General features: G+C 40.0%; 1 protein-coding gene across 1 annotated transcript in view; it reads left to right on the top strand.

Annotated features, from left to right (window-relative positions):
- nlk2 (nemo-like kinase, type 2) overlaps positions 1-11919 on the top strand; it is a 37223-nt gene extending 25304 nt beyond the window's left edge. Inside the window, exons 7-11 of the mRNA XM_088300987.1 lie at positions 129-230; positions 3106-3192; positions 7126-7324; positions 9580-9673; positions 11340-11919. Of these exons, the coding sequence (XP_088157113.1) occupies positions 129-230; positions 3106-3192; positions 7126-7324; positions 9580-9673; positions 11340-11394 (537 nt within the window). The 3' untranslated portion in view covers positions 11395-11919. The remainder of the gene's footprint in view (positions 1-128; positions 231-3105; positions 3193-7125; positions 7325-9579; positions 9674-11339) is intronic.
- The last annotated feature ends 3782 nt before the right edge of the window (positions 11920-15701 follow it).

The following is a 15701-nucleotide window of genomic DNA, read 5'->3' as shown; positions in this document are numbered from 1 at the left end:
TGGCTTAAATAAAGAATCAACTTTTCTAGCTTCTCTATACTGTGCAACCATTTTGAGGACTTCACAATTTAACTGGTGGTTTGGGCTGGGTGCTGTTATCTAATATTTAGATTTGTCTCTTATTTTAGCTGGACTTGATCACTGACTTGTTGGGGACTCCTTCTATGGAAGCAATGAGGACAGCATGTGAAGGAGCTCGTGCACACATTCTCAGAGGACCTAACAAACAGGTAATGGGGTTGCTCTTGTAAGGATTTTTCTTCTTTCTGCCAGCCTTGTTATTTGATAAGTATTTAATGATTTATAATCACATGTCCACAAGGTCCTATGGATACTGATGTCCAGATTTTTTTACTTTGAACTTAATCAATTATTTAACCATGAGACAGGTACCCTCCATGTCACAATAAAAAAAGCACTTTGTTTTCTTGCTTGCTTATTGTGTTTACTTTACGCCAGGTGACCAACAAGGCACACCACACACATAACGATATCTACCCAGTGGCATTAATATCAACGGTGCAACCGGTGCATGCATGAATCCAGAAGGCGTTGGGGGCTCATCTAGTAAAAGGAACAGCCGTCCAAAATTCACACAAACCCCTGATTTTGTGAATAGAATGAGATTTGTTTTTTAAATCAAAGCCTAGCTGGCAGAAGCTAGCATCCAGAGTTGATCAGTAGTTTGCCAGCGAGTTCCATCACAGAAGCGGCATTGACCCTACCGCTGAGTCCCACTTCTCCGGGCTGCCAGAAGGTGACTTTCCCGCCACTGCAGCCTCAGAGGACAAATTTGGAGCATTCGGCTGTGCCGAAACAGTTGCAGGGACTACTCTGTCCACACTAGAGGCTGATATTTTTTCTGAGAAACCCGTGTGTCCTGAGATTACATTTAAATAGCTTTAAAGGTTGTAAAATAGGCTATGATATATTGCAACATTTTTTTTTCGATATTGTTAATCATATCCCAATATTGTAATTGCAAAACACTGCATAAATACATGAAGACCGAAATGGCTGTGCGTGTGCAGCCAAGCCTGCGTGTGTGTGTTCAGGCAGGGAACAAAAAAAATTTTTTTGCACCGGAGCCTATCGCCATGATGTTGCTCCTCTAGTTTCTACCAATGATTGTCTCGTCCTCCAAGCCACAAGTCTAGCAGACATCAGTTAATCAGACCTTTTATGAATTCAGTGCAATGGAGGAAATAGAACTCAAAATAACCTGATTATCTTTGTGTATTTGGTTTAAAAATAGATTTCCTCCACCCATAATCAAAATCAACAATAGACTGGCTTGACCAGCAGAAAATTAGATTTTGCAATTGCTGTGTTATCCTGATTTGATTTTGATTTGGCAGTCAGATTTGGATGTTCCATGCTGATTAACTTTTAAATGAATGACTAAGTGCTGTGGGCGACACGGTGGCCGACTGGTTAGCACGATGGCCTCACAGCGAGAGACAGCATCAGGCGTGGATTCGATCCTGGCTCCGGCCATCCTGTGTGGAGTTTGCATGTTCTCCCCGTGCTTGCGTGGGTTTCCTCCGGGTACTCCGGTTTCCTCCCACATTCCAAAAGCATGCATTGTAGGCCGATTGAACACTCTAAATTGCCCCTAGGTATGAGTCTGAGTGCGGATGGTTGTTCATCTTTGTGTGCCCTGCAATTGGCTGGCAACCAGTTCAGGGTGTCCCCCGCCTACTGCCCGAAGATAGCTGAAATAGGCTCCAGCACCCCCCGCGACCCTTGTGAGGAGAAGCGGTACAGAAGATGGATGGATGGATGGACTAAGTGCTGTAATTAAATTAAACATTAGGTTAGTTGTCCTGTTGTTTTCTGTCTAACTATGGGAAGCAACCTTTTGCAACACTCCAAGACTTCATTTTTATTATTGAGGGTTTACTTGACCATGGTGCCTTACTCGCATTCTCACTTCTCTACAATGAAACTTAAATCTATTTTATTGAATTAAGAATTATTTGCGTTCAAGAGGGTGTTATAATAGGCTTCCACTTGCACATTTCTTCATCCCCTGCTCAGGAGCAAAACATGTGCATGCTTCTCTTACATTGCTGGAGTCTTGCAATCAGCTACTGCACTTTGCAGAGGAGGATTTAGGATTGTTGGCTGTGTACAGCAAAGGCCTCAGAAGCAAATTGTCTTTCGCTGGTGCGAAGCACGGGAACAGACTGCCTGCAACCATTCTCTTGGGGGCGATTTGGTGGAGGATGCGGAAATGGATTTTCCCGCCGCTGTTCAATCAACTCTTTGAGGCTTATGGCAAACCTTCCGGTGTGGAGGATGATGATGCGGAGGAAGCCGACTCAGACCTTCCCAAAGATAGTTGGAGGAGGACCATGAGGATATCTCCCTGTTCCTCAAGCTTTGTGACCTGACCGGTTTAATTGGATTTTGGTAGGATAGCGCAGGTGCTCTCAATGACACTTTTCATACTTTCATTAGAGCTGGGCAATTACTTTAAATTTAATTGTGGCTTCTCACTATCATAAAAACATTCAAAAGAAAAACGATAAAGGTGCTGAACAGGGTGGTTCTACCGTTTGGATGTGATTGCGTCTTAAGTGTTACAATCAGTGTTAGGACTGTGTTAACAGAAGATTTTTAATTCCGGAGCGAGCTTCATGTCATGTAGTGAGACAATGCATGAGATTTCAAAGTGGATCCTTTTACATTTTCACGTAAACTTGCTTCTATTGATAACCAGAATCTTGAAGTAAAGGTATTTCACATGACCATAGATGGGCACTTTATGCTATTTCTTCAGTCCGTCCCATCCCAATATCCATCTCTGCACATCGCTGCCCTTCTTGTATGCGTCAAAGAAATACCCTTGAGAATGCACATGCATGTGCTTTCAAAGCGGGGGGAACACCTTTTAATCAAAGACGATTTTAGTGTGTGAACGAATACAAAGAGTCTGACAAAAATCTGTGACGTGTTTACAAGAACCTGTGAAATTGCAATGCTTAACGTTCTGTATGCTTTAAATGTGCTGTCCAATAAACCGTCTATTATGGTGCACCAACAACAATTGAAATAGATGCAAGAAAATACTTAGTGACATGATTTTTGTTTGGTTTACAGCCATCCCTTCCTGTTCTTTATACACTGTCCAGTCAAGCGACTCACGAAGCTGTCCACCTCCTCTGCAGGATGCTGGTGTTTGATCCGGTGAGTTATTATACCCACCGGATTTTATTTTATTCGCCATATTGTTTAACGAAAAGAGGTCTTATCTGAATGTTTCATAATTTTATAATTTAAATTTAACTTTACCAACTTCCTTTCGAGATAGAACTAGAACTACACTCTGGTTCATTCATCATCAAATTTTTATTTTTTTTTATTTATTTTTTTTTTTTTAGAATGCATGACTGTCCAACATTGTTTTTCTGGTTTAAATTGCATGTCATTTGTTTGAATTAATCAAAGATAAATATTGGCACTTTATTTGTACATATTTAAACAATATTATCAGGAAAATGTGTATGTAATGTATAAAGAAGGGCATTATGCTGATAGACTCCTTCAGGGGCTGAATATTTTACCAAAAGGTCTACTATCCAAATATTTCAGTATGTACACAATTACACAAATGTTATTTCATTTATTGTTGCTTTTTATTTGTATTTTATTCTCCTTTATTGAATTTGTATTAAGGTTTTTGACATGTAATTTAGCACGTGAGTATGTTATTTTTAGGGTACTGGTATTGGTGCTACTGTACGTCTGTATTCCTACTTGTAAAAATGTTCCAATACTACAACGCAGATACCACTTTATAAGTATGAACGTATGTGATCCGTGTTGAGATATATATATACAGAGGTTGCCGTCCTGAAAATTGTTGTGCTGGTGGGGCGTCCAACAGACTGTTTCTCAAGTCCCTTCTTCCATGTTGCTCAGCTTCAACTTTGCTACGACGGAGGAGGCTAGGAATGCGGTTGGTGCACTGCGACACATCTGCTACCGCACTTGCATGCGGTAGCATGCATGGCAATGCAGGATAGTTGATCGTGCCAGTAGCATCTGCTTGTCTCAAACATTAAGCCAAGCATGTCCAAGTACCCACAGATCTATACAGTGAGCCTGCATTCAGTCAGTTGTAATTCCTTTTCTCACTCTGCCATTGCTTTGATAACTGTGGCAATTCTCAAGATAATACATGCAAACAAGCACCAAACCCCAGAGAGGCATTCATTTATTAGACCCAAAACCCATGCAAGCCCATTCCCTCCTGGGGGGTGACGCGAGAGCAGTGATTCTCAAATAGTGGGGCGCGCCTGCGATGCTGAGGGGGGCGCATGGGACCCTGGGGAATATGTTTTTTTGCATGGTTTTGGAACCGAAAAAGGCGATCTCAGACAACGCGAGTTTGAGCTCGTCAAAGCTGTTTGTGCCCCTAGTTCACGCAGTACAGGTTTAAAAAAAAGCGTTGCCCTGTCACGCAGTACTGATTAAAAAAAAGCGTCGCCCTGTCGCTCGTTGTCCTGGAAGTGATTTCTTTCGCCGCTACTTAAATGCACCGCGCCAAGCTATCTTGCGCCGCAGCAGAACGGACTTTATTTGAACTATATGTAAGTCTGCGCATAGCAGAAGCAACAAGCTACGTGATAGCAAATAAACGACTCCGCAAACAAGTAGCGTGCTAAAGGAGGAGGCGAGCAAGGAGGCGCTAATCGTGCTAATCGCTAAAATCAATTGCTTGGATGTATGCTTAACTTTTAACAGAAGTCTGACTCGAACCGCGTTTGGGCGGAGAGCCAGCAGCTATGAACAGAAATGTTGCATTGCAACCATTACATATCTAAACATAAAATAAGACGACGGCTTCGTTAGCAATTTAGCAGACGCTCTCAGGCTGGAACACGGAAATGGCTGACGTCATCACAACAAAGAGGTTCGACGTCAAACGTATTGTAAACATAAAAAAAAAAAAAAACGTAGATGTTTGGATTAAAATCCCCATGGCTCTTTTTGTCTTTTCTATATTATGTACGTATTAATAACTGTTTGGTTTGTTCATGTTAATAAAGTTAAAAAAAAACAAGACAAAAACGTATAGTAAATATTTATCATCTCATCAATATTTGCACAACAGTACTGAGTTTCGAGATCCTCACAATAGTCGTTCTCAAAATGATATTTTTTTATCAATTTAGCTTTGTTAAGGGATATTTTATTGACAACATCTAACATTAATATACAAAGAACATGTACATTAGTACAAAATGTAAAAAAAAAAAAATCAATGGTGGGGGGGCGCAAATTGTTTTCTTCTTGGTAGGGGGGGCGTAACAGGAAATAATTGAGAACCACTGCTCTAGCGCAAGCGTGAGTCGTTTATATTACTCAGCCGATCACTGGATGTCCACTGCAATGACGTCTTAGTCAAATGTTTGTCCTTCAACTTTGAATGGTACTTTCAGTGACTACCTTAGTGACGGGCTGATGAAAACTAAAAAAGGGCTACTGCAGATATTGCAGAGATGCTTCTCTTTATATATAAAAAAAAGAGCCTGACCCTCTCTTTTTTAAAGTCCAGAGTACATAGAAGTAAATGATGGCGTGATAACGCAGTAGTCTCCAAAGCATCTGTCTATGAGTGACTCTTGATGCATGTCGAGATGCTAATTGTCTCTGTCGTGCAACATTGTGTGATAAAAACCCACGAGCGAGTAAAATGAGTAGAAAAAACAGACGTACAGTAATACCCCGGTTAATGGGGACCGAGACCACCCGCGAAAACTGAAAATCCGCGAAGTAGCGGCGCCCCTTCAAAAATGCTTAAAGAAACCTATACAGGTATACAGTATACCCCCCTGTATACAGTACACCATATAGAATACGGGTAGAGAGAGAGAGAGAGAGTGAAATTCATGTTATAACAAAAAAAAAAAATTATTATTAAAACTTATTATTTTTTTTATTCCCCAGCCATTATTTTTGTATTTATTCAATTACTTCTTTTTGTATTTATTTAATTACTTCGACTTTTACCTGCTGGTACGCCATCCGGTGTGCCCTGTGAAATGAAAGGAGGCATTCTTCATTTATTTATTTATTCATTCATAACTGACAGCCTCGCGCTCCGCTCGTGCCCGGGCGGAAGAGGTGCTCCTCTTCGGCGTAATTGCCACGCACGCCGGCCGGCCTCCTCCGGAGCTCTCGTACGGTCCCGAACGGAGAGAAATGTCGCCCCGCTCGTGCCCGGGGGAACGTGCTCTTCTTCGTCCACTCTCCTCTTCGCCCACGCTCTTCTTCGGCGCACGCCGGCCGTCTAACCGCTCCAGCGCCCCGTCGTGCCGCTCGGCAAAACAACAATGCCCCCGCTGAGCGGAGCGAATGGAGAGCCCGATCGTGCCCGGGCAAAAAACTTTTTAATTTTTGAATATTTTTTAGACCCGCGAAGCACTGAACCCGCGAAAGGTGAACCGCGAAGTAGCGGGGTATTACTGTATTTGAAAAGTTTTTTTTGCAATGGGGAAATAGCTCAGTGATGAGAGAACACTAGAGTCTATGGCCAAGAAGGGGAAAAAAAAGGAGGAGGAGACCTGCTTAAAATATGGATATATTTTCATTTTAGATTCCCAAAATGTTTGTGGCTCCCGTGAGAAGTTAAAAATTTTCACATTGACATGTCCTTTGATTAAAAAACATTTTTTTAATCACAATTTCAAAGCATAATGGCATGATCAAGTAAGCATCCACACTTGATATCGGCGCATACTCACGTACAAGTACTTGTACTCAAACTCGGTTAAAAAAAAAATACTGGTTTTTGTACATCCCTAGATGTTTTTCATCCACATTCTTAGCCTGCTCACAAGTGGCTAATGAAGTTATTTCCCTTTACATCAAATTATGCATGCAGGTCCAAAGTGTGGGTTCATGCTAATAATGTACAATGTGCTTTTATGTTACAGCAGCATTAGCGTAAATTATTGGACCTGAATGGCTGAATTGTTAGGTGCAGATCAAATTTAGTTTTTAGTGACAAGCTTAATTACACTTAATTGTGTGGAACATCGAACTAACCTATTGTGGTCATACTCTGCCACTTTATACCTGAAACTTCAAGTAACCTGTCCATTTGGTCCTCAGTCGAAGCGGATTTCAGCAAAGGATGCCCTGGCGCACCCATACCTGGATGAGGGACGACTGCGCTACCACACGTGCATGTGCAAATGCTGCTACACGACGTCATCTGGCCGCGTTTACACAAGTGACTTTGAACCCGTCACCAACCCCAAGTTTGATGATGGCTTTGAGAAGAATCTAAGCTCTGTGAGACAAGTCAAAGGTAAATTGGGGACTATTGCGCTTTTGATATTCCGTTAACTTTTCTGAAACAGTGTACAGCAGATCTCAACTGGACTGGAATAATTGACGCTCGATGATAAGTGCCTATGGTATTTTACAGACTATAAGTCACACTTTTTCTCATAGATTGGCTGGCCCTGCAACCGACTAATACACTGATGCGACGTATGCAAGAAAAAATGTAATTTCACAGACTCTGGCCCTCTGGACTTATGCACCGTTTTGGCGTTTCAAATTAAAAAAGAAAAAAAAAAAGCATCAAACATCGTTGTACACCTAAAAATACATTGCATTAACAATTAAGAAATCATTACTGTAGAAATTTAGTCAAGTCTAAAACAATGTACCTTTAACAGCACAGCAAAGCAAAGGAGTTACATCATTGGTACCGATGCTCACAGGCCTCTCCCACTCCACTCCATTCCTGTGCTGAAGGGGAAGTCCGCTGCTGGTGCGTCGCTGCTTTAACAGTAGAACGCCTAAAGGACAACCATTTGACTTTTCTACCTTTTTAAGACTGAAGGGCAGCCAAATGGCTGGATTAACTTTGGACTAATATCCTAATTCAGGTGTGACCAGGCCAGCAATTTGCATTTTCTAATTTCCATGACCAAAGGGCAAACCAAGTTGTCGGACCAGTTTTTTCACCATTCTTCACCATTGTTCTGTGAATGTGGCAACCGCTCTCTACTCTGTACTCAGCTACTGCTGGGGGAAGGGAACTGATGTTGTTTGAATCAATGGAATAGCAATAGACACCATGCGGCTGAAGCCAGAGGGCAGCCATTTTACGTTGCCTCTACAACTTCTGTAATTTTTTTTCACTGAAAACACAGTTTTCAGTGCGTTTTAAGATAAGATCCCTGTATGGAGACAGGAAAACCTCTCAAAGAACAATTTCACTGTTTACATCAACCATTCAGAGTATGTTATCTCTGTAGCTTGATTTGTGATTGACACGTTAGCATAAACAGCAGCAAATTTACCTCATGAGTGCAAATTTAAAATTCCATTCTTATCAATGAAATGCACATGTAGAACTTCTCGTAGGATTATTGGTGTAATCGTATGCCATACAGGGTGGTATTTTTGCCTCAGACCAAGTAAATAACAGGAAAACACCAGAGGAATCAACGTATTCAAGTTAGGCGGGCATAGCGAGTGGCAATTTAAGATGGCCGCCGGTGGCTTTAATTCTCCTCATGGCAAGTAAGCGGCATTGTTTGTCCATCCATATACAAGTCTGAGACTACTCCACACTTTTACAAACTCCATCTATCTTTCTATGTATTTGTTTAATCATTTATTTTGTTTAAAGCTAAAAGACAATAACATTGAAATGCACACTATTGCAAAACCATAATGGAAATGCAAAAGCTACAACACAAGAACATTTGAACCACAGCGCTATTGCAAAAGCTACAACACAACAAAAGTGCAGAGGCAACCGAAGTGACCGAAACTTCCACGGGATGGGAAAAGACGCAAAGTTGAAATAGTAATAAAAGTTACATTGTTTTATTGTTGGAGCTTGTCTCACTGTAGCAATATCAGAAATAGTTTATGCTGTGTTTTCAAATTATTTATTTGTGATGTTCCTGTGGTTTGTCCGCGCGTACAAATGACCGGTAAAATATAATGTTCAGGCTAATATTGCCAGCCAATATGAAATTGAATCGCAACTTTTGCTTATTTACATATAATGTTGGGATACATCATGATGAAAGTTTTCTACACCTGCTTTTTCAAAGGTTCCTATTTTAGCCATGACTTGAATTTAAATCAATAAGACCGTAAATTTAAATTAATAAGACTAATTATTGTAGTAAAGCCTGATTGACCCGTTAAGTTGCTCATGAGGTGTAGTTATCAAGCACTGTTTAAGATATAAATGACAATATTTAATGGAGAATGTTACATGAAAGGTTGTCGACTATGCAGTGCTCTTTAACTTGGCAAAATTATATTGGATGCTCTAAATGAAAACATGTTTGGCTTTTAGTGTTATGGTAAAAATATGTAATTCAGTAACTCATGAATTCAAATTTAATGAATTGAACTTATTTTTTTCTACAATCGTAGTTTCTCAACATCTTTGTTTCTTGTGTTGTGTGGTGTAATGTTCCTTAGTGCTTGTCAGGCTCAAGTTTGGATTTTGACTCGCACCTTCACCATCTTGGACAAAGAATGTGTCAGTTTCCTAATTTGTCTGGTGTGTCTGGTTTCACCCCACAGAGATCATCCATCAGTTCATTTTGGAACAGCAAAAGGGGAGTCGAGTACCACTTTGCATCAACCCTCAGTCAGCTGCTTTCAAGAGCTTTATCAGGTGGGCGTTAGCGTGACCGTCTTTATTGTTCAGCAATAATAGCTTCTAATGCACTAAACCTGCTTTTCAGATTGGAAACATTTTCAAATTTTATAATTGAGAAAATTACACCCGATTCATTTGGGTATCTGCCAATGCCATTTGAGTCATTGGCAATGCATTAAGAAAAAAAAAAGAATGCATTAACATATTCTCACTTGCTTTATTGGCACACTGCACAATCCAAATAATTAATCATAATCTTATATGAACTTCACTCACTTCTTTTAATTCATGTCATAGCTCCTCTTAACGATTATTAATAATAACCACCAGTAGGCATGGGTCGATATTAGTTTCTGATGGTATGCTAACTGCGAGCAAAAAAAAAAGTGTCACACTACCTATTCAAATTACAGCTCTAAATTGTATTTTTTTTCTTGAAATATTTGGGTAAATAACTTTTTCCATTGAACAAAATGGATTTTATTTTGAAAGAAAATAAATTTGGTGCATTATGTGTGCCATGTTAAATAAAAAACCTTCTGTTTTTATTTCTTCTGAGCAAGTCACACCGTCATATCCCTGGTGAGCGACTTTTAGGACAGACCCCTAGACTACTCATGTTGGATTTGCTGGTACCTACACAAATAAACGTTTTTAAAAAAATATTTTTTATTTAAAGACAATGCAAAGGGGCTCATCAAACTTTGTATTTATGTATTTATTTACTATGTATTTAATCTACATCCATGCCTCCCTTCCTCCTCCTTTCTTTATTGTTTGTTGGCCTGGAGCACTGCAGTGCTCACTTCGTCTGTCGTGGGCCAGGCCCGGGCGGTGGTGGTGGCAACTGCTGCCAAAGCAGCGGTGGGCAACCTTGCCGCAGCCTCGCTCGGAGGCCATGAGAAACGGTGCGTTTGCTAGAAGACTCTGTTGCGCGGCGCGGGGAGTGACTCAGCGTCACTGCTGAGCGCGTGCGCCAGGCTAGGAGCAGGCGCCGTTTGCACCCTCCCCTAGCATTGGAGAGCGACCCTTGACCGCAACCTGCCTGAATGCCGGGGCTAGCCTGCGGGGGCCCTCCAATGGCAGGATATGGAAGCCGATCCCGTACCACCGTCTCCTAAAAATAGTCAATTTAGGCAATTACTTAAAAGGGCCCGCTTGTTTACTCAAGTCGTCAAGCAAGTCCGTCATATTCTGCGCTGCTTATAAGTCCCCTCAAAACAGATCAGCGCTCAGTACTGGTGACAGACTTTTTAAAACCACAGTAAATCATCAAACTAGTTATCGGCCCATGCTTAACCACCACCTTGTCCTATGATGAAGTGATGACACGCCTAAGCGGACCAAAGTACAAATTCATGTCCAGCGTGTTCAATTGCATATTATACCGGCACACCAGCTTTCAACTTCATGCATACTCCCCACTTGGTGATGTTTTCAACAAGAAAAGTCAAGGTTGTTATTTACTAGAGCGCTGACTTCCACAAAGGCCAACTGTCACAAAAATGGAAATAAACCTGCCACATTTGGGTTGTGTGTCAATTTAAAAGCAGCTCTCCTTGAAATGTGTGCTATTAATGCAACCTGACCCACCACCATATCCAAGATGCAGCATGTCTTGAAGTAATACACTTGTGCTTTGCTAATATTAACTTCACCCACTTCTTGCTTGCCATCTCAGTTCCACAGTGGCTCAGCCCTCAGAAATGCCTCCTTCTCCACTGGTGTGGGAATAGCTGCTGTAGTGAATGCGGTCATCTTTGCCAACTGTGAAGATGCTAAAATGGAGTCACGAAAGCGTCTCAATGTCTTCTGTCATCTGGGTAGTGTTTCACTGGATAGCAGGACTCCCGTTCTACTGGTCACATGCGAGAATATGAAGAAAGAAAATCCATTCATGTGTGTGTAGAAGGTTGCAAATTTAGGGAAAATACTTCGTAGACCAAATCAGAATGTGGTAAATGTCATGTGTCATCCACTATGATTCAACATCACACTGCTCCTTAATGAAGTTTATTTGTTATGTATATGTTTAAAAAAACATTTGTATTTAAAAAAAAAAAAAAAAAGCTTTTCATCAGCTGTGATAGTGACTTTCCCCTTGTGACGAGGCTTGTACTGCTACAGCTGTCTTTCCTTCTGCACTGTTATCTTATCTAATTGGCTTGAAACCCAAACTAATATTCAGACAATCGATTGTAGCCGCATCATCACATTTTTAGAAACTTTTTAAGTTCCCTGTTTTTACACACCTATTGATTAACTGATACACGTAACAGGAGTTTCTATTTCTATTTATATTTCAACTTGTAGTAACTATTATTAACCAAAGATGATGAGCCATACACAAAACATATGACAACAGTGTGGAAAATATGTATGTTGTTGGATATGAGGCTAATTATATAGTAATTATTGGAAACATCTTTTGGCTACATCCTCCGCTGTCTACTTATCAATCGCACTATTTGCATCGCTTTCAGAGCAAATTTTAATTAAGGTAATTTAAAATGAGCTCTTTCCAAAGTGGATTTCCATTCAATAATGTATTTCATTTGAAAATGTATGTGAGGTTTTACACTCAAGATGTATGCATGCTGTTATGCATGCAATTTGAGAGATGATATGCAAACAAATTGATTTGAGAGGCACCTACATTTTCAATTGGTCAACTGCAATCACACTATACTAGTCAGCAAAAAAAAACCTGCCTAAGTTCTTCAATAAGCAAAAGATTTTTTGTTAGTCGCTTCACATGCTGGTGTGCCATATAAACATGCTTTCAAATGAAGTGTTCAGCTAAGGCTATGCATGCCTTGTGAAGAGCAAAAGAAATCGGTTTGGGTGAGCAAAAATGCTAAAATATGCAAAATTATATTTATAGTAAAATTTAAAATGAACATTTTCAATTTTAACAAGTAGAAAAAACGTTAACCACGGTTCCATGTTTGTTCATCACGTATACACCTCCGAATTTAAACACCCTAAGGTTGAACTCACTCAAAAGGAGCACATTTCTCGCTCAAAGTCAAGAAAACATCGAGTCTCTCCATTGTTCCTGTGAGCGTTTGAGTGTTTCCTTGACTCACTATCTGTAATTCTCTATAAAAGATGTCCAGTTTAGTTAAGATTGTATCTGCGTTCCACAATTCACTGCTTATCAGGTCATTTCATTGCCATCTGTGTGTCTTTAAATATGGTAGAATAATGGAAGTAAGTTGAGTTGTATCAAAACAAGCAACGGCCAGTAGAAGGGGACTGAAATGTTCGTCAAAACTATTCTTCTCTGAAACGCAAAGTAGAAAAAAGTAATGTAGCAGGTTTTCTATTGATCAAATGAATTGAGACCTTTTGAAACTTTCCGAAGACAAATCCATCTTGCAGAACAACTTCCAGGTCTGGAAGTTACTTCTTTTGTATGCCGCAGACCCTTTTTAGAGTACTGTATAATGCTTTTACAAGCGACTGCGAGCCCTTTCTGCAATTACAATTTAATTGCCATTTTCTATCCTTGCTTTGCTCTTAGTCCTTGACACACAATAAAGTGATAAGATCATTCTAGCTGAGAGCATGGTCATGCATATAAAATGGAGACCCACAAAAGCACTCGAGAGAGGTTTTAGTTTAGGAATAAAGGAAGCGCAGAAATGAGTGATAGCTGACAGCAGGAAATATCCAGTCTTCCTTTGGAAACTGCCTATTTTGGAACATTTCTTCTATGCTTGTTGTTCTGAGGACCGTATGGATAAATGGAGACTCGTCATCAAAAAGAAAAAGCACCAAGCTAGAAACCAGTAAAACCAGCAATAGCATTCTCTCAAGGTTGTAATTAGTGTATTTGACTATATCACCATATTCTATTGACGAGCTCTCTTCTCATGACTTGTCTTTAAAGAGCAGAAACAGGAAATAAGTAGCATATTAACATTTTGTTTGTAAATGGTAATACAATTCTGAGGTCTACCCAGCTCCTCTTCATTCTTGTACACTGTATCCAGAAGAAATAGCTTTGAAGTAAATTATTTAATATATTTTTAGAATTATTTTCTATCCTCTTCTTGTTCTAAGGCATGCGTTCTCACACCTCAAAAGTATGATTATGTATATATGTGAAATAGAGAAGCTAATATACACACCAACCTAAAATGTATCACTGTATAGAAATTGTATTAGCCTGCACATTTCTAAGGCTGTGAAGTTGATTTTATTTTTAAACCTTGCATACAAATGTATATATTTTCTTTCTTTTTACCCTGCAACTAGTAAATCTAGCGGACAAACAATGCTGTCCAGTGGAATCCACAGTAATGTCAGTTGTATGTTGTGTGTACAGCAAATTTGTAGATAAATATAAGGAGAAGCCTTGTTTTGTTATTGATGTTCACTCTGTCATTGCAGCAACACTGCGTGAATATGTATATAATGGATTTGCCGTGTTGGTCTCTACCTCTTGAGCTCTCAAACTTGGTTTTGTTTACCTCCAAACATTCATGGAGATGTATCAAAACACTTGAATGTCCATTCAAGCTTTTATACGGAAATGATTAAATCTACGGCCCCACCACTCACTATGCTTTACGTTATACCAAGCATTCAACTCCAAATTTGAGTCATCTAATTTTTTTATTTTGGTGTCATTTCCCATTAGTAGCCAAGGGTTACCTGACTGTTAGCAAGTTCTAGCTCCATAATAATAATAATAGGACATTGGCTTTTGGCAAGGAAGAGTTACTTCTTAACCCAGAATAGCTGTGTTTAATGCAAAGTGGCAAGGATGTAAATAGATACCTATGCAGACATTCTGTACGTATTTGTACTTTTCAAAGCATGCTCTTGTAATAAATGACGCTTATGGTCGTTGGAAGTTTAATCGTCGAGGTTAACCAAAATGGAAGGAGTCATCAGACTCCATAATGCAATCTACTTCTGCTAGGAATTAGCGTGAGCTTGATTGAAAAAATAAATAAATAATAAAAAATATATATCAACTTAATAGGTATTCATTGAACATTCAGAAATTTGTCTGATATCAGCTTTGTTGCAGCCTTGTGCTAAATTGACAAAAAGGAAACAAAAAATCTCATATATTGATACCTTGGTTTCCGAGTGCCCCAACGTACAAGTTTTTCCAGGTGTGATCTATTGCTCGGCCATTTTTTTGTTTGTTTTTTTTTTAGTTCCAGGTGTGCTTCACTTTTCTGAATTGCGTATCCTAACTTTGGTCACGGGCGTGCTACAGTCTATCCCAGCTAGCTTCGGGCAGGATACAGGATGGCCGAGTGGCTGCCAGGATGGCCGAGTGGCTGCCAGGATGGCCGAGTGGTCTAAGGCGCCGCGTTCAGGACCCAGGACCCAGTCTCCCCAGGAGGCCTGGGTTAGAATCTCCGATTTCCCCATTGTGGGACTAATAAAGGGAATATTATTATTATTATTATTATTAAACACCTTGAACTGTTTCGCATAAACCTATTCAGAATAATATTGCTAACTAGAGTGGCTTGCAAAGCCGTCAGACCCCTTGATCTTGTGTTCTTTTTCCACATTTCAAGCTTCAAACAAAGATATCAAACTAGTTTTTGTGTAGAATATACAATAAATGGATACAAAACAAACGCTAAGTACCTGAAAAGTCTTGCGTGTGATGGCCCCTTTACACTCAGTGCAGCCAACTCGCTCCAGAAGTTACCTGAGGATTTCTGAATTATTAGAATTAGAATTAGAATTAGAAATCCCTTTATTGTCATTGTACTCAAGTGTGCAACGAGATTAGAGAGCTCCCCTCTCCAGTGCAATACAACAATAATACAGACAAATATATAAATTAGATAAATAAGAGAGTGCAATGGAAAATAATACTGAATAGGGTATATAAAACACATCACGATGCTGTTCTGCAAGGTAAGGGTGGTCTCGTGTGTGTGTGTGTGTGAGAGTTCAGAATAGAGATGGCTCTCAGAAAGAAACTGTTTCTCAGTCTATTGGTCCTCGATTTGATGCATCTGTAGCGCCTGCCAGAGGGCATCAGGTCGAACAGGTGGGAGTT

Source organism: Idiotropiscis lumnitzeri, chromosome 7 (assembly GCF_059441095.1).
Source record: "Idiotropiscis lumnitzeri isolate Australia: NSW breed Sydney's pygmy pipehorse chromosome 7, RoL_Ilum_1.0, whole genome shotgun sequence".
NCBI lineage: Eukaryota > Metazoa > Chordata > Actinopteri > Syngnathiformes > Syngnathidae > Idiotropiscis > Idiotropiscis lumnitzeri.
Note: the sequence above shows the minus strand (reverse complement) of the source record. Positions and strands in the feature narration are given on the sequence as shown.